This window comes from Aspergillus costaricaensis, assembly GCF_003184835.1.
Source record: "Aspergillus costaricaensis CBS 115574 unplaced genomic scaffold BO79scaffold_24, whole genome shotgun sequence".
NCBI lineage: Eukaryota > Fungi > Ascomycota > Eurotiomycetes > Eurotiales > Aspergillaceae > Aspergillus > Aspergillus costaricensis.
In genome coordinates this window covers 300,353-320,915 of record NW_020291824.1, presented here as the reverse complement: position 1 = coordinate 320,915, position 20,563 = coordinate 300,353, and the positions used below count along the sequence as shown (strand labels likewise).

General features: G+C 51.1%; 7 protein-coding genes across 7 annotated transcripts; 1 reads left to right on the top strand and 6 right to left on the bottom strand.

The window, feature by feature from the left end:
• Positions 1–658: 658 nt before the first annotated feature.
• Positions 659–2,913, bottom strand: BO79DRAFT_210174 (phosphoribosylaminoimidazolecarboxamide formyltransferase/IMP cyclohydrolase). The gene is made up of 4 exons (XM_025682747.1): positions 2,850–2,913; positions 2,544–2,670; positions 992–2,477; positions 659–939 (listed from the first exon to the last, which is right to left on the bottom strand). Exons 1-4 carry the CDS (start codon positions 2,866–2,868, stop codon positions 784–786), a joined length of 1,788 nt encoding a protein of 595 aa, XP_025537528.1. The 5' UTR covers positions 2,869–2,913; the 3' UTR covers positions 659–783.
• Positions 2,914–3,980: 1,067 nt separating this feature from the next.
• Positions 3,981–5,099, bottom strand: BO79DRAFT_152855 (INSIG family protein; the record flags this gene model as incomplete). Its single annotated transcript, XM_025678702.1, has 3 exons — positions 3,981–4,168; positions 4,217–4,343; positions 4,410–5,099. The coding sequence occupies 3 exons, from the start codon at positions 5,097–5,099 to the stop codon at positions 3,981–3,983; spliced, it is 1,005 nt and encodes a 334-aa protein (XP_025537527.1).
• A 1,775-nt stretch (positions 5,100–6,874) lies between these two features.
• Positions 6,875–10,132, bottom strand: BO79DRAFT_176912 (putative INO80 chromatin remodeling complex (Ies1)). The gene is made up of 5 exons (XM_025679883.1): positions 9,378–10,132; positions 8,765–9,304; positions 8,654–8,707; positions 8,551–8,598; positions 6,875–8,493 (listed from the first exon to the last, which is right to left on the bottom strand). The coding sequence occupies exons 1-5, from the start codon at positions 9,799–9,801 to the stop codon at positions 7,103–7,105; spliced, it is 2,457 nt and encodes an 818-aa protein (XP_025537526.1). The 5' UTR covers positions 9,802–10,132; the 3' UTR covers positions 6,875–7,102.
• A 1,620-nt stretch (positions 10,133–11,752) lies between these two features.
• On the bottom strand, positions 11,753–13,861 carry BO79DRAFT_219626 (DEAD/DEAH box helicase; the record flags this gene model as incomplete). Its single annotated transcript, XM_025683461.1, has 2 exons — positions 11,753–13,589; positions 13,662–13,861. 2 exons carry the CDS (start codon positions 13,859–13,861, stop codon positions 11,753–11,755), a joined length of 2,037 nt encoding a protein of 678 aa, XP_025537525.1.
• Positions 13,862–16,185: 2,324 nt separating this feature from the next.
• BO79DRAFT_210170 (peptidylprolyl isomerase) lies at positions 16,186–17,514 on the bottom strand. Its single transcript, XM_025682746.1, has 6 exons — positions 17,362–17,514; positions 17,201–17,278; positions 17,114–17,130; positions 16,952–17,055; positions 16,737–16,881; positions 16,186–16,680 (listed from the first exon to the last, which is right to left on the bottom strand). The coding sequence occupies exons 1-6, from the start codon at positions 17,467–17,469 to the stop codon at positions 16,494–16,496; spliced, it is 639 nt and encodes a 212-aa protein (XP_025537524.1). The 5' UTR covers positions 17,470–17,514; the 3' UTR covers positions 16,186–16,493.
• A 283-nt stretch (positions 17,515–17,797) lies between these two features.
• Positions 17,798–18,629, top strand: BO79DRAFT_176906 (mitochondrial 37S ribosomal protein uS13m). Its single transcript, XM_025679882.1, has 4 exons — positions 17,798–17,868; positions 17,931–17,975; positions 18,031–18,297; positions 18,421–18,629. The coding sequence occupies exons 1-4, from the start codon at positions 17,866–17,868 to the stop codon at positions 18,463–18,465; spliced, it is 360 nt and encodes a 119-aa protein (XP_025537523.1). The 5' UTR covers positions 17,798–17,865; the 3' UTR covers positions 18,466–18,629.
• A 25-nt stretch (positions 18,630–18,654) lies between these two features.
• BO79DRAFT_176903 (WD repeat WDR12/YTM1 family ribosome biogenesis protein) lies at positions 18,655–20,365 on the bottom strand. The gene is made up of 2 exons (XM_025679881.1): positions 20,206–20,365; positions 18,655–20,124 (listed from the first exon to the last, which is right to left on the bottom strand). The coding sequence occupies exons 1-2, from the start codon at positions 20,339–20,341 to the stop codon at positions 18,788–18,790; spliced, it is 1,473 nt and encodes a 490-aa protein (XP_025537522.1). The 5' UTR covers positions 20,342–20,365; the 3' UTR covers positions 18,655–18,787.
• Between the last annotated feature and the right edge of the window lie 198 nt (positions 20,366–20,563).

Sequence of the window (20,563 nt, the reverse complement as noted above, 5' to 3'; positions counted from 1 at the left end):
CCAATTGAACGTATGGCCCATGAATTTTTCACATTCGGGTCAAAATATATAAACGAGATCTACCATCCAATTCTACAAACTTGCATAATCTTAACCAAACTGATGAAGCGAACATCAACATAGAATCTCACCTCACTAACACTGACCATAAATTATTAGCCACAGCCTCCATATTCATTCCAATACTGGAGTAAATATTCGATAAAGCAAGGAGACCGACTCCGGGGAACCGAATGAGCCGGGTACCTACATCGGCACATCCTAGCAGGCAAGGAGTCCACTAGATACTATGCTAATTGAATTCAGAACACGCCAAACTCAATGTGAGACACAAAATCAAAGTTACATAGTTCCATCATGCATCATGCACCGATTTGCATTCGCCATCTAGCTAGATATGCAATGACGCGTCACAGGATTGTTGCTATTTTCAGGAATCCATTGTCTCCAACATCAAATGTATCTGGTGGGTAAACTTTTTTTCAATCACTTCTATACTATGATATGGACTGCAGATTGAACCTAATGCTACCGAGCCGGACTACTATAACAGACGCTGTAGTGCTTTGCGACATTCTTGCCGTTTTATTTGCAGGGTGGGATTTCTGATCCGCACCCGTCAAGCCGAGTCACTTGAAGTCACTTTTGATTGGGATATCGCTACTACAGGCTTATCTCCTCTGGTAAAAGACGTAGGTATAAAAATTCATGAAGAAGACACAAGCGTTATCATGCAACTAGCTTTAACATAAACCCTGGTCATGAAACAGGATAATACATCGCTTAGTGGTGGAACAAGCGAGTGCCCTGCTCGACGAACACAATGCCAAGCTTCTCCGAAGTCTCGAAGACGGCACTGTCGTTCTGGCTACCGCTGGGGGCGGCGATGTACTTGACACCGGAGCGGGCAGCACGGAAGACGTTGTCAATGAAGGGGAACTGTGTCATTGAGGTCAGTAAGCGTCACGCATAGTATTAGAAGCAGACTTACGAAAGCATCCGAGGAGACAACAACATCTCCCAGGTTCTTGAGCCAAGCGTCGCGCTCTTCCTGGGTGAAGGGAGCGGGAACTTCCTCGAAGACACGCTCGTACTCGGCCTTCTCAGCATCGGTACGAGGGGTCTGTCCGGAGCAGAGCAGATCAATGGCGTTGCTCTTGTCGGGGCGCTTGGTGCCCTGCTTCCACTTGATGTTGAGCACACGGTCGTGGAAGCGCATCCACCAGTTGTCTGCCTTGTCACCGGCCAGACGGGTGCAGTGGATACGGCTCTGCTGGCCAGCACCGAGACCGACAATTTGGCCATTCAGAGCGTAGCACACAGAGTTCGACTGAGTGTACTTGAGGGCGATGGTTGCCACGGTAAGGTCCCGCAGAGCACTCTCGGGAAGAGCCTTCAGGTCCTTGGGGGTGATGACGGTGTTGAAGGTCTTCTGGGGGGTGATCACAATGTCGTTGCGGTGCTGGGTGAGCTGAACACCGTACAGAGTACGGGTCTCCTCCGCAGCAGGCACATAGTTCTCATCCATCTGCAGGACAAGGTACTTGCCACCCTTCTTCTTGGAAAGGATCTGCAGAGCCTCAGGAGTGTAGCCGGCGGCGATGACACCGTCGGAGACCTCGCGGGAGATGATCTTAGCAGTGGGGACGTCAACAACGTCGCTGAGGGCGAGAATGTCACCGAAGCTGGACATACGGTCGGCACCACGGGCACGAGCGTAGGCCTGAGCCAGACCGGAAGACTCAATGCCAGCAATGTCATCGACCATGTAGACCTTACGCTCCTTCTCGCTCAAGGGCACACCGACGGCAGCACCGGCCGGCGACACGTGCTTGAAGCTGGCGGCAGCCGGCAGGCCGAGGGCCTGCTTGAGTTCCTTGACGAGAGCCCAAGCGTTGAGAGCATCAAGCAGGTTGACGTAGCCAGGGGCTCCGTTCAGGGCCTTGAAAGGAAGCTTGCCTTGAGCCATGAAAGCAGAAGCGGGCTTCTGGTGGGGGTTGGTGCCGTAGCGGAGAGCCATGTACTGCTCGCCGTTTCCTGCATACTGCTTGCGGAAGAAACCGGAGATAGCAGTGTCGTAGTCGGCGGTGTGCTCAAAAGCCTTGAGAGCGTAGGACTTACGGCTGGCGTCGGTAATCTCACCAGCTTCCAGCTCCTTGAGGAATTCAGGGTAGTCCTGGGGGTCTGAGAGGATGGTAACGCGGGAGTGGTTCTTGGCAGCAGCACGGAGGAGGGTGACTCCGCCAATGTCGATCTCCTCAACAGCCTCCTCGATGGTGACGTTCACCTTGTTGACGGTCTCCTTGAAGGGGTACAGGTTGCAGACCACGAAGTCCACCTTGGCAATGTTCTGGTCGGCCAGATCCTTCTCGTCAGACTCGATATCACGGGCAAGGATACCACCGTGGACAGCGGGGTGAAGAGTCTTGACACGGCCACCGAGCATCTCCGGGGCATGGGTGATGGCGGAGACATCTCTGATCGACCATCAGTTTTGAGGTCTTGAGAGACCCAGTCATGACCATAGCAATATGGTGACTCACTCAACGGGGAATCCCGCCTCCCGAATCAATCTCGCGGTACCACCAGAGGCGAGCAGCCGGACATTGTGCTTGACGAGGCCCTTGGCCAGGTCAAGCAGTCCGGTCTTGTCGTAGACGGAAAGGATGGCTATAAAAGGGATTTGAAGAATGCAATTAGCCCCAGATACTCTGGATTCTCGCAAGTAACAGAAATGCCAAATTGTGGGGACAGGTATCGGACCAAGTCCACTACTTGACAGGTCTCGAAAAGTACCCGATCAAGAAAAAGAATTGAAGACGGGAGACAAGAAATATCAATTGACTTACCTGACTTTTGTTGAGACATCCTGAGATACTGACAGTGAAGGGGTCACTAGAGCAGAGAAGCACAAAGTCAGGAATGATGAAGAGGGAAAAATTGTTCAGGTCGAATAAAAAGGGCCCCCCCACAGCCCCTCCGGGACGATCAACTGGGAGCTCCGCACACAGAGCACGAGCAACATCAAGAACAAAGCAAAGAAAACGTAAGGTACGTACCTGGAAAATGAGAGGAAATTGGGGGAATATAGTGGCCTCCAGATTTGTTATATTATCGTCGAGACCGGGGGTTGATCAATGGCAGAGATAATATAACCTTACCTTTGCAACTGATCACAGGCAAGGTCAATTGAAGTTCCCTCAATTTCTCCTCGATGTCCCGCCGCGGGGTCCTTCGCCGCTTTCGGACCTGGCGGGTGACCAAGATACTATCGATTACTAACCGCCATCTGTCGTAGCTCCAAACCCGCGGGAAAGACGCCCAGACGGACCTGCGGCAGGTGCTTACCCTATTAGGCTTAGCAATGACATCGGCTATTTATGCATAATGTGCTTATTAATACAGATACACACAAGTAAAGGTAGTCACGTGTAAATCACATGATCTACGCACAGGCCACAAACATTCCACTACAAAAGCCTTGCTCGGCCGCTTCGCTTTGAATTTTTTTTTTTCTTTTCTTCTACATGAACAACGCAAAATCAACATTCTTCAAAAAGCGTTCCTGCGAGGATATCTTTCCCTAAGGGGTCTGTATAGCCGATGAAGTACGGAAATCGTCATACAGAATGGAGAGAAACTGCCTCTGGCAGAGTATCGATCTTGGGTGCAGTGTCTGACTTGAACTTACGTTCGGTGGAAGGGACTGCAATGATTGATTCTACAATCTCTGCTTATTATCTAAACTGATCTATTTTCTCACTTCGGGTAGACGGAGTTCGTAGTCGATTTTCATAATCTCGTCGCTATGGCTTTTGGCCCAACGGATCATCTATCTAGTAACAGACTTGTCTCTGAGAAACTGCACGTGGCCAAAGGAAGGAGAATTTCTGCATTAAGAAAGTGGAGTGCTAGGGTATACAAAGACCCCGGTATCAATTAAATGTTGGGATGAGAAGGGGTACGGTCCTGTTCTCGCGTCACTTTAGCGACTCGCGCTGGGCTCCAATGGCAAGCTGCCGGCCAATGTTTCCAAAGCAGACGCATGCGCAGAAAAGAACGCTGGCAACCCAGGTCCTTACTGCTATGCTTTCCTGTGACATCTCAACAGCCAGCCCATATCCCAATCCGGTGACGTCGAATTTGCTTGCTGCAAAAGCCGAAGTCTCTGCAGACGGAATCAAGTCAGGCTTGAGTCCCAATATTATACCCATACCGGCCAATCCAACAACGGTTGACAAAACGAAACCGGTCCGTGTGCGGTCGATGAGGTACCATAGTACGGGGTTCACGAGCGCGAGCGTCAGTGATGCTTGAGTTGTAGATTCCCAGGGTAGTCGGCGCTGTAAGATACAGAGCCGGATTAGTATTATGAAGCAATAAACGCTGGTTGCTGGATTTTTGCTTACCATGGCAAATGCAATTCCCACAAACGCGCCAACGCTGCGAACCACTGAAACCCATGAGAGAGTACGGTCTGCAGTCTCGGGGTCGCTCGACCCTTTTGCCTGCTTAGGGCTGCCAATAATTTCATCTGAAAACTGATCGAACCAAGGAAGAATGTTGCCCAAAACGACGCCGGCCACACCCCAGAAAGCAAGATACTGCCATGATCCGTAGTAGTGTGTATTCTCCAACTTCACCGGAGTGATCCAATGATTCTCATGCAAGTGAATTGTGATGACACCATAGACAACGCCAAAGCCCAAGAGGAAGGCGCTCTTCAGCGCCTGCGGAAGGATGATGCCCCGAAACAGGCCGTGGCTAAGCCGTGATCGTGTCCGCTGAAGTTTGCCTGGAGCTGGAGCCGGAGCTTCAGGCTGGATTCTCGGGCTTCCTGATTGAGGCGTATGGGCTTCCGTCCCCCAGGGACTCGAGTCGTCACGAGAGCTGTCAAATGCAGTGGGAGAGTAAATGCCATACAGCGTCGAGGAGGTCAAGTTCATGATCGAAGCATTGCGGCTGACACTGGTAGAGCCGGTATCTTTAGGGGCGAGCAGGTCTGGGTTGGAGGGTTCCACTGGAGTAGAGGGTTCTTCAGGCGTGAGATCGAACACACGTCGCGGACGCGGGCGAAGGATCGTAGGCTCGTCAGACATGCTAGGCGGGATGCTGGTTCCAGAAATTCAGGGGAGGGTGTGAAGGGAGAGGGGAGCTATAAAAGAGAGAGCGTGAGGCGTGAAGGAGGCAGTGGTTATTTGACTCAGGCGCGGGAAATCTTCAACTCGACACTGTAGTCTAATCACTAATCAGATATCGTGATCCACCGGCTCCAGCAAGATCAGCCGTCAGCCCACCCGCGGTTAAATATCGGTAGCTCGACTCCTTTCGAACAATTGTCCTGTCTGCGTGAAGGAGCGTGTCCGAGGTGGGGGGAGAAGGCGAGAGGAGAAGGGAAAGGCCAGAGCGTGCTGGAGCTGCAAGCACACAGACAGCCAAATAATAGTAAAGGGGAGGCTGGAGGCAGATCTGTTCGTGCCAGCGGCCTAGTGGAGCAACACTACTGGCAGTAACTGGGGGTGCAAGATTTGCGGCGGATCGGCAGAGGACACTCTGAGGGGGAAAGGGAATTGAGAACCATTGAGTGGGGAAAATGAATGGCAATTGCTTTTGAATAATATATGGAAAAAGCTAGTAATGGGATAATGTGACCCTGTGTAGTAAGAATAATTAAAAATGCAAAGTGGTGCAGAGCCAGAAAACCCTGAACAATCCGGAGCAGTGAGGATGCAAGAGAGGCCGAAGGAATGTTGGGGGAAGCCATACTCCGTAATGAGCAGCTCATCCTGCGATCACATGTAAAACAGTTTTAGTTCCACCACCTCCAGCTGCCGCCACAAAAAGGAACCCGCCAAAACACTCTCGTCCCAACCAATTTCATGATGACAAGAAGAGTCCGTCAGAGTCATACTCTGTCTCTGCGCACTCTCATCTGAAAATCTTGGCTGAATTTTATCGTCTGTCTGGCCAGCACAGTATAGGGATGTGGCCTAGGGTACCAGTATACCGTCTGACCCTGGCTCAACCTCACATTTCGGAAATCCCCTCGACGCCCTTGCTTCTCTAGCACATGTAAATTCGGGAGGAGATCGAGTCGGAGAAAATGCACAATGTCATGGTTGCTAATCCTTGACTCAGGGACGTCAACCCACCCAACTAAAGAGCAGCTTCCACGTCACGACCTCCTCCTTCCCCTCGAGCTTGTGCACCGACTATTACACCAAGTGTGTCACCGTAGTTTCATATCTCCTCTTGGATGTGTCTATCATTAGTAGTGACGCCATTCAGAGCTGTCTTAGGGCGGATGATACTTGTTCTAATACGACCGTCCCCGCTACTCATGCAGCTTAACATGTACACCCCGCACGATATCATACTGGGCTGAGCTTGGCCACAGGTATCTGGACGCAAGATCACGTTCCAACTGAATTAGTGTACAGTAGACGTCAGTATCGGTATTCGTGAAACCGCTGACTACCATTCTTACCAATAAAACCATGATGTACTGTCAAAGTGAGCCGGACCTGCAGAGCCCTTTCAATATATACTTCGAAAGGAACATAGGGATCCGGAAACCGAGGCAGAGCAACACCCACTATAAGGCGTGGAATACGGAGGTTAGAATCTAGTATGTTACTACTAGTAATCGTACTGTTCAGAACATGGGAAGTGTTGCGAGTAACTTCGAGCAACCAGAAAGACTCCCTGTAGGTGCGGCGCTTGCATTTCCAAGGTGACGCAATTTCATGATTAACTCTACGCATATAGTAGCCCTCTGTTTGAACAAGGAGTTGAGACAGACTTTCAGCTTGAACGGGAAAGCCAGGACTATCGAAGGCGAACAGGTTTCGAGCTAATAATAGTAACATGATGTATTGTATCAAGCTAGTCTCAATCCCCGTGGGTTTAATAAGTGCAAAAGGAAATACAGAAAAGAGAGGGGAACAAACTACAACATATGAAGGGACACATTGAAAAAGCGTTGCCAAATAAGATACGGCACCTTAGACATAAGAAATGGATGTAGTTGATAGAGCAACCAAACCGCAAGGCGAATTAACAAGCTCCATGGCGGTTGCTGCGTAGCCCACAGACATATGGCTTATTTGTCTTCCATAACCTCATCTTTCATATCTTCTCGTTCTGCTGCCTCGCCGCCAGCTTCAGTGGCTGGCTCGGCAGCATCTCCAGCGACCGAAGAAGTCTCACTGGCAGCATATCCGTTTCCACCTTCCATGGTAGAGGAATTATCATCACCATCGGCTTCCCCTTCTCCCTCATCGAGATCATCATCGTCGGCTTCTTCGTCGTTCTCATCGGATGAGAGTGCCTCACCCTCCTCATCTGGATCACCTCCGTCGCCAATAAAGCTGTCCTCATAGCCAAGTTCGGCAGGGTGAGATGTACGAGCTTTGCGTGTCGTACCGACATCTTCCTCTCCACTTCCTTCCCCTAGAATCTCACGGTCGATGTCGTCAAGTCCTTCCTCGCCTTCGATGTCTCCGTCTTCATCGCCCATCTGGGCCGATCCAGGCATCGGGGAGAGTTCCTGATCCCGGGATGGCACTTCGAGACCATCCTTAGTGGCATCGGGGTTGGCTGTCTCACCATCTCCAGCATCACGTTGAGCACGGCTCCTGTTAGCTTTAGAGCGCGATGTCGATGCGCCTTGCTCCTTGGACTCTGTAGCCGAGGCACCAGATGCTGCCCCAGCAAGCTTGCGTTTAGCATTGCGCGCAGCGCGGGCTCTGCTACGGGCCGAAGACGGGACGCGCCCAGCAAGATCTGAGGAGTTTTCCATGGCCAATCTGATCTCTCTTGCCTTCTGACGTTGCTCTCTTTCCTTCTTGCGGTCACGTTTCGGGCCGTTGGCATCATCATAATCCCATCGGTCCAAGCGCCTGGCCGCCTTGCGAATGACAGACAGATAGTAGCTGGCGCATTCACCAAAGTCTTCCTCTTCCTCCGGCTTTGGAATAAGCCCGCCTTTGCCCCACGATCTCTCCTCATCGTCCGTATCATAATCATCAGGCAGGGTTGATAATAGACGACCGTGACGGACGAGCGGTAACTCGCTCTCTCGATTCGCACGCAAGACACGATATGCCTCATTCTTCCGCTTGGCTAGAAGATATTCAATTCGCTGTCGCCGATTTTGCTCAACAGCGAGCTGGTGCTGTGTAAGGGGCCGGGGACGGCGAGAAGAAGACTGCTGAGGTAAGGTAGGTTCTGCGACGAACCGGTTCAAAATGGGATGGCCAGAGCCTGGAGGAGCTGGAGAAGCAGCGTCAGGTGTGTTTTCCATCTTGGTTCTTAAGATGAGACGCTGCTGACCAACAGAACGGTTGAGGGAAGAATCCCGCTTAGGTCTCTTGTAACGAGACCTGGCAGATTGTCCAGGAGTTTGATAATCATCCTCATCATCCTGCGGATAGCGCTTGGAAGAGGGATGTAGGGGGGTTGACATAGTAGAACCGCGGCCATCGCCTCGACCTATGATAAACAGATTAGTAAACTGGGAGGCCTGAGAATTTTCCTGGACAGACTTACCCGAAACATCTCCCGAGCCATCTTCCTCATAGCCAAAGTCTGGCAAACCTACCACGAAATGTCAGTCAAAGAAGGATATGATACCTTGATCTCAGAAACGTACCCTTCTTGGAGCGTTTGGTCACTCTAGGAATCGGTTCATCTTCCTCCAGAATACCTGCGGATGGTGTCAATGATTGCACAAATAGAACTCGAAGAAAGGTCTGAAACTGACGTTTGCGTTCCAGGCGCTTAGCCTCTCCATATTCAATCTCAGACTGAGTATCAACATTTTCCTCGTTTGCTTGTTCCTCGGTAAGGCTTTCAAATTGAGGCACCTTGATGGGCAAGCCCCCGGTTCCTTCACCGTCCAGGCCGGGTCCAAACGGATTGTTGCGTGCGGCTTCGGCGCTGAAATCACTTTCCAGGTACCACCACATCAACCATAGGAATGCCTTTGCACGACTCTTACTGCTCAATGTGCCCCGCATGACGAGGTCAAAGAAGTCGCGTGGAGGGAAGAAGTGCATTTCAGATACCTTGGGCGCGTATTGTGCCAGAACGAAAATGAGGTTTACCGGGTTGGTGCGAGGAATTGCATGGCGCTTGATCCTTTCTAGAGTATTTGGCTGGTCGACGTCTTCCGAAGCACCCTTGAGAATGGATTTGAGACGAGGGGCGTCTTGGAGCTGCTTGTAGGCGTTCGGGTCTTGGTGCGCTTGTAGCGAAGGAATGGAGTGATAGGTCCGCAGTTGGGCACGCATCTCAGGGAAGACTGGTCCATATCAGTAAACGACGAAGAAAAGCAGAAAGAATGCCTGTGAGCTGAAGGTGGATGGAGGACATACAGTTGAGAGTGGTATTCATCCTTCCGAAATTGACCAGCAAGCAAACCATAGCCATGCTGATAGCTGCTTGTTTATCGTTCTGAAGTTTGTCCTTCAAGATCTTGCTCGTCTTGCTACTCCTAGCCATAGCGTCGATGTAGATGTCCGCAAAATCCAGGTTCTTCTCTCCATCTGGCCAACGGGTAAAGACCTTAGTCTGGTCTTCGAAGACGAGCTTAAGGAACTGATACTGGATGTCCTTGCGCCATAGCGGAATGCCGTCTTCCTTCTTGAGATGTCGAATCTTATTTCCGGAGTAGACAGACCCGATAGTGCCGTTCGCCTGACGCCTAATACCGACGGTCATATTGTGAGTTTGCTGCTCATCTTGCGGCTCGGATTGCGCAAACGACTCGTCCGCGGCGGTGCTTTCAACCTCAGCCATCTCGGAAGTCGCGTGGTTTCACGAAACAATGGCCTTTCGTATGGATGTAATAATATGGAGCCCTCAAGACCGCAACGTAAGGATCCGTTCTCGGCGTGTCCTGAGAGCGGTAGCCGCGCAGGGGGACAGCGATTGACGGGATAGTTAGCTCAAGGACGACGCAATGGATGAACGAGTGGAAGAGTGGTCGCCCAGTGGGTGATAGAAGGTAGGGGATAATGAGGTGAAAGAGCTGGGAAAGTTTGACGCGGATGGAAGATTGAGAAAGAGGGAAGAAATTGGGAGGTGGGCAGGGAACGTGATCCTGGACGATCCGTGACTTTCTTCTTTCTCCCTTGGCTTGATCTCCGATCGTGCGCGGGAGTGACTAAGGTAGCCTGTATAGTTAACTAAGTAACTAACACGCGCTTGGAACCCGATCATTCGCATGAGCAGTTCCGTCAGTATTTATTACTTTAACCAGGCATTCCCTTCCCTGGTAGGATCATGGTGAAAGATTTCTACACTTCACTCCATCAAACAGCTGGTCTGTCGATATAGGCTCACCGTGCAAACTAAGACCCGCTTCACCACAACCATCATGCCATCACCATTCAACCGTCAGATATTGGATTAGACTGATTGAACACCTTTCCAAGATGGGTGTAAAAACATTATGATAGAAAATACTCTGACACGAAGCAAAGTTTAGGTAACCTATACATACTGACTGATGTGTGCCTACGTAAGTTCAAACCAAGATGCTGAGGGAATAATGCAACCAGGTGGACGTTATCATTTCAGTTACACATAATCGAGCTTGAGACTTTTTTTACTTAAACAGAGAATAGCTAGCTCCCTTATTTCTGAGACGCGCGGTCTCCGTAAGCAAGGCCGTCTTCGGCATTAACCGTTGAGCCCAAACTGCTACTGACATGATATAATGATACCCACAAATAGCGCCAGCAAAGCAGCTTCCCATCCTCCACGGATCCGAGATATGAACCAGAAAAAGAAGATCCCATTCGATGTCAGCCTCCACGGACCCCAGTGCAGAGAATATTTTTGTGGACACAGCAGCTCGAGCCAACGCCATACACAATGCAATGAAGAAACCTATCTCTATCACCCGCCTTCCCATTTTTGTAACCCATCGTTCCTTGAAGTCGTGCAAAAAGATCAATGCTCGCCGAAAGACGTCACAGCCACACAGACCTTGATGTCTCTCAAACTCCGGTGCGAATGCTTAACACAGCTTGGAGTAGTAAAGCATAATCTCAAGCAAAGCACGAAACAACAACATGGATGGAAAAAGAAAACGGAATAAGAGAAACCCCGCCGTGAGAAACCGAAACTGTAAGAAATCTATTCGCGAGACACGGTCGATGCAGCTGCCTGGCACCAAGCAGGGAAAAATCATAAAAAGCACTTTTCTGAACACGAAAAGCCGGCACCCCCGCTCGGCACGCGTCGTTCAAGCGGATCTCCGTATGGCCGCCTGAGAACAAAAAGGGTATCTGATGAAGCGGTCGCAGGAGAAAGACAACGCATTCTATGATATCCATGCAATGCCGACCCGAATGCTCTCGATTATAAACGGGTATAACCACGAGCAGCGAGATAAGGAGATCGGACCACATCGAAACCCATGTCTAAAACAAAACGATGAAATAAGCAACATTGATAAAATGCTCAGCAGCAGAAAAAAACACCTGCACATAGGAGAATAACGAAATAGAAAGGACAACAATCAGAGAAAAACAGATTCTTAGAACGCATCTAAGGTTATGTCGTGGCAGTCATGACAAAGCCGGCCCTGAGGGAGAGAGAGAGAAATAGGGATGAGAAGAAAGAGAAGAAGAACTCAGGACTCGTTCTGATCGTATCCGTCAAAGGAGAGGCAAATGAAGAAAAAGAAGCCAATCAGACCCGACGGCCTCGTCAGAGACCACAACTTCCCCCAGTGATTAATTTACCACCAGGAAGAAGGTCCAGTAGGGCCGGAGGGGTTGCCGTAGCCACCACCGTAGCTGCCGCCGCCGCCGCCGCCGCCATAGCCACCACCGCCTCCATAGGAGGGAGGGGCGCCATAGCTGCTGCCGCCGCCACCATAGCTGCCGCCAGGTGCACCGTAGCTGCTGCCGCCAAAGGAGGGAGGACCGCCCATACCACCACCCACGCGACGCATGTCACGGGTAGCGTTGGCGCCACGACCACGTCCACCACGGCCGCCACGACCACCATAGCCGCTGCCCTCACGAGCAATGCTCTCGAGGAACGAGGGGACCTCCTGGTGAGCCTCCTTCAGAAGATCGATCAGGTCGCGGACAACACCCCGGTTGCCACGGTTGAAGAAAGCAGTGGCGATACCAGTGTTACCGGCACGACCAGTACGACCAATACGGTGAACATAGTCATCGATGTCGGTGGGCAAGTCGTAGTTGATGACGTGGGTGACATTGGGGATATCGAGACCACGAGCAGCAACAGCAGTGGCAACAAGGATAGGGCAACGGCCAGAGCGGAACATTTCCAAAGCACGCTCACGCTCACGCTGGGTACGATCACCGTGAATAGCGGTGGCGGGGAAACGCTGGTTAAGAAGGAAGTCGGACAGAGAATCGGCCATACGCTTAGTCTCGACGAAGATGAGGGTGAGACCGCTAGTGCCGTGGGTGTGGAGGATATCCAAGAGGACGGAGCGCTTGTCGTGGTCTTCGACATATTCAACCTTCTGGGTGATGTTCTCAGAGGTAGATCCGACACGGCCGACGGACAGGAAGACGTAGTCCTTCAAGAAGTCGCGAGCCAGCATCTGGATGTCACGGGGGAAAGTGGCCGAAAACATCAGCGTCTGGCGGTCATTCACGTGGGGCATATCCTCGCCTTCCACGATGCGGCGAATCTGGGGCTCGAAACCCATGTCCAACATACGATCGGCCTCATCCAGGATCAGGTACTTGATGTTGACCAGAGAGATGCGGCCACGCTCGATAAGATCGACAAGACGACCAGGGGTAGCGACCAGAAGATCACATCCGCGCTCAATCTGGCGGAGCTGGGAACCGATATCGGCACCACCGTACACAACGCAAGGGCGGACCCAGGAGCGGTAGGCGAACTTACGGGCCTCGTCGAAAATCTGGGAAACAAGCTCACGGGTGGGGGCCAGAATGAGGGAGGTCGGGTACGCCTTGCGTTGACGTCCGTAACCGAATTGACCGCCAGCCTGGGCAGGAGCAGCGGAAGGACCGTTCTGATAAGCCTGAGACAAAATAGGGAAGAGGAAACCACCAGTCTTTCCGGAACCAGTCTGGGCGCAGGCCATCAAATCGCGGCCGTTCATGACAATGGGGATGGAGTACTTCTGGACGGGGGTGGGAGTCTGGTAGTGGGCGAGCTTGATGTTCTCAATCAGGTGGTCATCCAGGGGCGGGTTGGTGAAGGCGTTGACCGGCTCCGGGACATCGTGACCAGAGGCCTCCACGGGGATGTCGTCGTAATTGGCGAAGTTGATACCGGTGTTCTGCTTGGTGGGATCGTTGGGAAGACCGAAAAGCTCGCGTTCGAGACGGGGATTGGCAGGACCGGGAATGTGCTTGCCGTCACGCCACTGGCCATCTCCAGAGCCTCGGGCAGAACCACCTCCACTTCCTCCATAAGAGCCTCCGTGACCTGGGTGTCCGTAAGCATTTGGATTAAAGGGCCGGCGAGCTTCGTGAGGGCTCCAGCTAGTGTTACCATTGGGACCGCGAGGGCTGAAATCGGGGGCGTTGGCGTTGGCCCACTGGCCACCGCGAGGGCCGCCTCTGCAAAATCATGCCAGTTAGTCACTACACACAACGTGAAATGGGACACGCCCGTGATGCAAGATCACTTACCTAGGACCACCCCAGGAGTTGCCAGGGCCAGCGGCGGGACCGGGGGGAGGGGCAGCGGCAGCACCGTCCATGTTTCCACCCATCTGGCGTCCGCGAAGATGGGGAGGGATGTAAGCGGCGCGACCCGTGTTGGGGGCAGCGGCAGGAGCGTGCTGAGACTCGTTGAGGGAAAGGTTTCCCATCTTCAAGCTGTCGGCCATATTTGCGGTATTTCGAACTGTAGACACCGAAGACAGATGAGCAAAACGCGTTGGATGTCGTTGGAGGGAGCCGGCACAGAAGAAGAAAAAAAAACGTACTATGCTGGTAGTTGAACAAAGCGATTTTTTAGCGGATGTTGTCCTTGCGGGCGAACACTGCAAATTTCTTTTCTTCTGTACAGGACAAAAGGAAAGAAAATGAAAAAGTGAAGTAAAAAGTCCCCGCGTCTCTATCGAGTGGCAATACACAGGGGATCAATAAGAGTAACACAGAGCGAGAAAGAGGAACAGGGTAAAGAAAGACCTTGGGGAGGAATACTAAACGAAGAACAAGACGATCTCCCAGATCTAACCTCTATTACGGTGTAGAAAAAGAGAAGAAAAAAGGGGGGGAAGGGGAAGAGAATAGGATACGATGTGGAGATATTGGAGAAAAAAAAAATTGAAACCAGACTGGATTAGGAGGGGAGGTTTAGAGGGGATGGGAGGAAAAGAAGTAGGGAAGAGGAAGAAGGTTTGTGGGACGGAGAACGGGGAGGAGAGGCAAAGACGATGACTACGAAACTAAGGGAATAATGCACTGGCAGTGGTTGGCAGGCCTGCGCACTGGGAAGGTTTTGCTTGCTTATTGGCAGCCCGGCGATGGGATTATTGGGGACGGTCCGGGTGAGAAAAAAAGGTTCAGCGTGCAAAAAAGAAGCGAAGGGAAGCAGCAGCAGGAGGGCAAGCCGGCCAGCGCAGGCCAAACGGCCATTGCACCAAACAGGAAGGGGGAATGGGAAAAATCCAGAGAAAATTCTAAAAAGGCTAAACGAAACAGAGTGGCGGCGTAGTTGGTTCTGGCGGTTCTGCCTGTGTTGCCAGATGATGATGGGCTGGGCCCTGTCTATTTTGGCCCTGTTGTACCTCCGTCACTACTCACTTGCTGGAAGTTCCTTCTCGCGCTGTCTCTGCTTGTCCCCTTTGGTCAACCGGATCAAGAACAATTTCATGGATTAAAAAGTGTAAAACTCTGATCAAGATCAAGGAACTTCCCGCATTGAAACGCTGTCGATTCGACTAGAAGCCATAATACATTTTCTATTTGGAACTTTTGGCCAGCTGCAAGATCCTAGGGTTGTTGGCCGAAATCCCACATTCTATACTATCTAGGGTACTAGTAGCAGCGACTTGTTCACCAGTTGATCCGGTTTGAGCCAATCTGACGAGGTCTAAAAAAACTCTGCCTTTTGCCTCAGGCTCGCCTCCCCCGTAGATACTGTCACGGCCACGTGATGTACCCTCTCCAGCCAAGCGCATCCTTACTTGGCACCCCGGCCATGGCGAAGTACTATACTTCGCCTCCGGCGTCTTCCTTTTTTACAGTGTCAACGTCGTCGCTGTATCGTGGAAACTGATAGGCTTCTGCGCCCTGGTATGTTGACTGATCCTCGGTGATCAGAACTTCTGACTGCAGCAATGTTTGAAATTGTATACTTAACTCCTGACCACAGCATACAAAAATTTGTCTTACAGTACGGAGTATGATCGTCCTATACTAGGCTTACAACGCCAAAAAGTGGGCACTTGCCCTCCAGGATTGACGTGATTTAAGCATCATTGTGCATTACTAAGTCCCCGTTGAGAGGCCTTGGATGATGATAGTACTGTTGTCGTTCATGCTGTCCGTGCCCAACTGCTGTATATAACAGGTCACCTGTTTGTTACTTGCACCCGGTTGAACGGATCTTTATATTCGAAGTCTGACTATAAAATCCATAGTTCGTGACGGTCATGCTGAAAGCAAGCTAGACTTTGTAAATTCCCAAGTCCCAATGACCGCAGAGGAACCTCAGTGGAATGGTGTTACTCCTGGGAGGAAATAACCTTACTCCGCAGGTGGAATGGTCTCCCACTCAGGTCGTCAGCGTGGGGTCGGTGAAGTATGGTAGGCAACGAGCAAATCTTATCGCCGAGAAAAACTTTCCTACTGGACGGTGCCTATCATACCACTGACTAACAAAGTACTAGATGGTTAGGGGTGGCAGGAGTACTTGGACTGTTCCAAAGGTAGACTAGGTGGTGGGCGCATCCTTGCCGCTGCCTGCCAGTGGAGCTTACCACAAAAGTACTTCGTTGGCCCAACCGGAGGCCAAGCCTTTCTCTTACTTGCCACTGGAAGATGATCTCACAGCACTTGCTCCTGGCGCGCTTGCCACGGCTGTTTTTAAGGCGTGGGTTATGCGTCGGCTCGTCATGTGGCACTTGAATACAGCCTGCAGTACTTTGTAGTCATACACTGCAAGGAAGATGTACAGTACGAGCTGCAGCAGAGGGTAAAATTACTGAGCAATTCTTTCCATGTATTTGGATGAGTACAATTTTTTTTCTAAACAATGCTCCTCTCAGCCTTCTCCTGTTCTCCCTTAAAGCTGCGTCGGACCAGGACGACCAAGAGACCGACAACAATGGCAAGCGCTGCGAATTTCGGGAAGATGTAAGGAGCGTTATCAGATGTCATAGACAAAGGGGTTGGAGAAGGAACAACAGCAATTGCTGAAGGTTGTGACTCTTCTTCAGAGCTCGTTTCTTTACAAGCGATCAGCACATCACAGTCTTATCGAGAAGCAGGCTGAGACCTCAGGAAACAGGTCTACAGCTCCTCGTGGCTGCTACCTTTTTCTTCAGCCTTGTCCTCAGACTCCAGCTCTCCGCTCTTGACGATCTTGACAGTCTCCACGGGTCTGTCAGAACGGCCCTTAGGCACGTTCTCGATCTGAGCGACAATCTCGTAGCCCTCGAGCACTTCACCGAAGATAACGTGGCGGCCATCAAGCCAACTATCCCGAAATCGTAAGCTGGCTGTCATCGCCATACAGGTTTGGCACGGACTTACGGTGTAGGAACGGTGGTGATGAAGAACTGGGAGCCGTTGGTGTCCTTGCCGGCGTTGGCCATGCTCAGCAGACCCTTGCGCGTGTGCCTCAGCTTGAAGTTCTCATCGGCGAACTTCTCACCGTAGATAGACTTTCCACCGGTACCTTTCGTTTGAAGGGTCAGCATATGGCAGAGGCATTGTACACATAAAATGAAGATCCTTGTAGTACTGACCATCGCCACGAGTGAAGTCACCACCCTGGATCATGAAGTCCTTGATGACACGGTGGAAGGTAGACCCTTCATAGCCAAACCCCTTCTCACCAGTAGCGAGAGCACTGAATACGAGCAATGTTAGAATGGCGCAGAAGCTTCATAGAGCTCGTAAAATCATACCGGAAGTTCTCAGCGGTCTAAAAAAGCAAAAGTAATATTATCAGTCTAGGAGCTCCGAGTGACAATAGCATGACGACGATCACGTACCTTAGGGACAGTCTTGCCATACAAGCCAAGCACGACTCTGCCCAGAGGCTTGTCTCCGTGCTCGATATCAAAGAACACCTATATGTAAATACAGTTAGTATGTCATACTTGGAAAGCAATTCACAATGGTTGTAAGTGCCGAAGATCACATCTATACATACCTTACTGGTGATCTTGGGACCCCGGGGCTGAGCCTCTTCGGCGTGGACAAGAGCAAGTCCAACCGCCAGGACGAAGAAGAAAGACAGGAAAAGGTTCTTGAAGTTCATGATTGCTCAGGATGTCTCCAATGTAGGAGAATTCTAACAATTGCTTGAGAACACAGGAGACTCAAGGAGCAATCATGCGGCGAATGGAGGCCAGCTTGCATTACTGCGGAGATGCCAAGAGCACCATAACCGTATCGGGATTAGTATGACTGTATCTTTGCAGCTATCACTTGAAATTTTCATTCACTGCGCCGCAACCGCGGAAGAATTAGGATGTATTTTATGTATGCAAAACTCAAAATTACTCAGATTTGTTCGGAGAAACATTGTTACTGGTCGATTTCTTCCGCGCTGAACTGAGCCAGACTGCGGAGGTTGATAGAAGAATAGCGCAGCGCATAGGCATTTTGAGCCATATCACATCCCCTGGAGCACTGAACAAGCCAAACCGTCAAGATGGTATGTATTAATACTATGCCAGTACAAAGTCTCTCTCAAATGTGTGGCTAATAAGCAATTAGGTTTTCATTTTGGGCGTGAACTTCCCCGAGCGAAACCTCGTCAAGGCAAGCAACTCCGAACTTCCATCTTTCCTTCAACGCCTAGTCTGACTGAATTCAGAAATCGCTTGAGTCCTTCTTCGGCATCGGTAACTTGACCTCGACCCGTCTCCTTGCCCGCTTCCACATCCACCCAACATGCAAGGTTGGCGACTTGGCGAACAAGCAGGTCCTCGATATCACGGCCGCCTTGTCCGATATGAAGATTGAGAACGACCTTCGCAGGCAGTACCTCGATAACATCAAGCGTCTGAAGGAGACGGGAACCTACCGTGGTCGGCGTCATGCGCTCGGTTTGCCCGTTCGGGGACAGCGGACGAGGAGCCAGGTTGGTTTACACCCATGTTTAAATATCTCCAACTATGATACCAGGGAGTGTTGGAGCACTTCGCTGGTGGATGTGGTCGTGGGGTACTACACAGAGCAAGAATCTTACTAACATGATTTCTAGATTAAATCTGCTGTCAAGCTCAACCGTATGGAAAGAAGACTGTGAGGTTAACATGATGATTCATTTCGACCCCAGTGGTCTTGCGGCTTCGTTTCAGTTGGGGCATGGAATGGCGTTATAAACTTGCTTTTGTAAATTAGTGTTCTGGCTTGACCGTCTCCACCCTGGAGATGTATTTTATGTAGACAATGAAACATTGAGACTCTAAGGAGATCATAGTAGTGATTCCATGCTGCCTCTTAGAGCAATTATATGATATATTGCAAGTGGAAACATCAGCTCGTACAGCGGCTTGTTTAATACAAAGAGTCAGAACCAAACTTTTCATCCTATAAGTATAACGCCAGAACCATATGTGCAACTCCTCTTATGCGGAAGACAATACGCCTTCACCCCGGTTGATCTGAATCCTCTTATCCTCACCGGCGCTAACAATGCCAACCGAACGGTCCCAGCACACACTGAAGACCTTGACTCCCTCTCCACCTACTCGCTTAGCATCCGCTTTACCTTGCTCTTCCAAGCTTCTCCGAGTAATCGAGTACACGCTCTCGCCAACAACACCGTCCTTATCCGTCTTTGTAGCACGGATATCCCAGATTCGGCAGGTACCGTCGTGACTGCCACTAATGAGACCGTAGCTGCTGTGGGGATCGCGGGAAAGAGAAACCACGGCATTGGTGTGGCCTCTAAGGGTCATGGCGGAGATTGTTGTCGCTGACGTACGAGGGTCGATGAGAGTGATGTGGCGAGCAGAAGTACCTGTCGCAAGAAGGTGGTGCTCGGGGAGATGCTCGAGAGATAGCAACGAATGGGATGTCGATCTGGTGTCTACTAAAGCGGCCGTGACCAGATCCCATGTACGCAGAGAGTGATCCCAAGAAGTAGAGTAACCGACAGTCGAGTCGTTCGTGTCAAAAATGGCAGCTGAGACTGGCGCGGTGTGGGAAGACAACAGCGCAAGCGGGCCGCGCTGCGGGGTGCTGACGGACGAGCTCACCTTTCTGCGCTTGGAGCTCCGTGACGCAGCAGACGAAACTAGGTTCTCGGGAGCAGCTGGGGCATCTGATTTCTTTGTCGACCAGAAGCCAATGTTGTGGTCTGCCGAAGCGGAGAGAATACGGTTCGAGGGGGCATGCACAGCCAACGAGTTGATACCAGATTTGTGTCCGTAGAGCTCAATCTGCGGGGTGATCTTTCCTGAGAATCCATCATCGCTTTCGTTGTATTTCCAGAGTCGAACGGTGCGATCAAGGCCAGCCGACACGATCGAATTCGGCGAGACGAACTTGGCGGCCTTGATAGACGCGCCGTGTCCCCCATCAGCCGGGGACGGTGAGGTTGCGACGATTTGAGACGACATATTCCACACACGAAGCAACCCGTCGTAGCTGCCCGATAGGATCCTCTCCTGCCCCGGAGACACGATCGCAGAAGCCCAAGAGGTAGCTGGCGAGGTCGCAGAGAGGACATCCACCGAGCCAACCCAGTCATCATGCTCGAACGAAGCAATATGAAGCGGGGGAATCAACGCTCTGATATACTCAATTTCCAGAGTAGTTTCCGCAGATATGCCATTGGCCGTCAAGTATTCATCGATCGAAGTCCGAAGGAATGCGCCATTGATCAAAAACTCAAATGGCACCGGCTTGTCGTTTCCCAAAAGATTGTTCACCAGGGTAGAAAGCGCATATCTCCGCAATCCTACAAACAGATAAAGAAGTTAGTGAGAACGTATGTGTATATAAGGCAGACTGGCAGCGATCTGCCAAAATGCATTCATACCTGTGGGAACCAGAATGGGGCCGGTGCTCTCAGGCAGCGCAATGTCTTCTTGCTTGCTAACTAGCTGCACACGCACCTGCCTCTGCGCAGACTGGGACGAGGCCGCAGCAGACGTCGAATCCTGAACGCCGTTCATAATGGCACTGAAGGGAAATATGGGGGTTATGAAGGGCGCGATCTAGAGCACTTCAAAGTGCAGTTGAGAAAACTCCACCGAGTGAGGAAAAAAAATACGGCAACCGATGCGGCCACTTGTGCAAAGCGCGGAGATTCCCCGCCGCAACATTACGTACCAGATAAGTAGAAGAGCAAAAATATGCACCAAAGACAACAATATGCCATTTTGCTAAGTTTATAT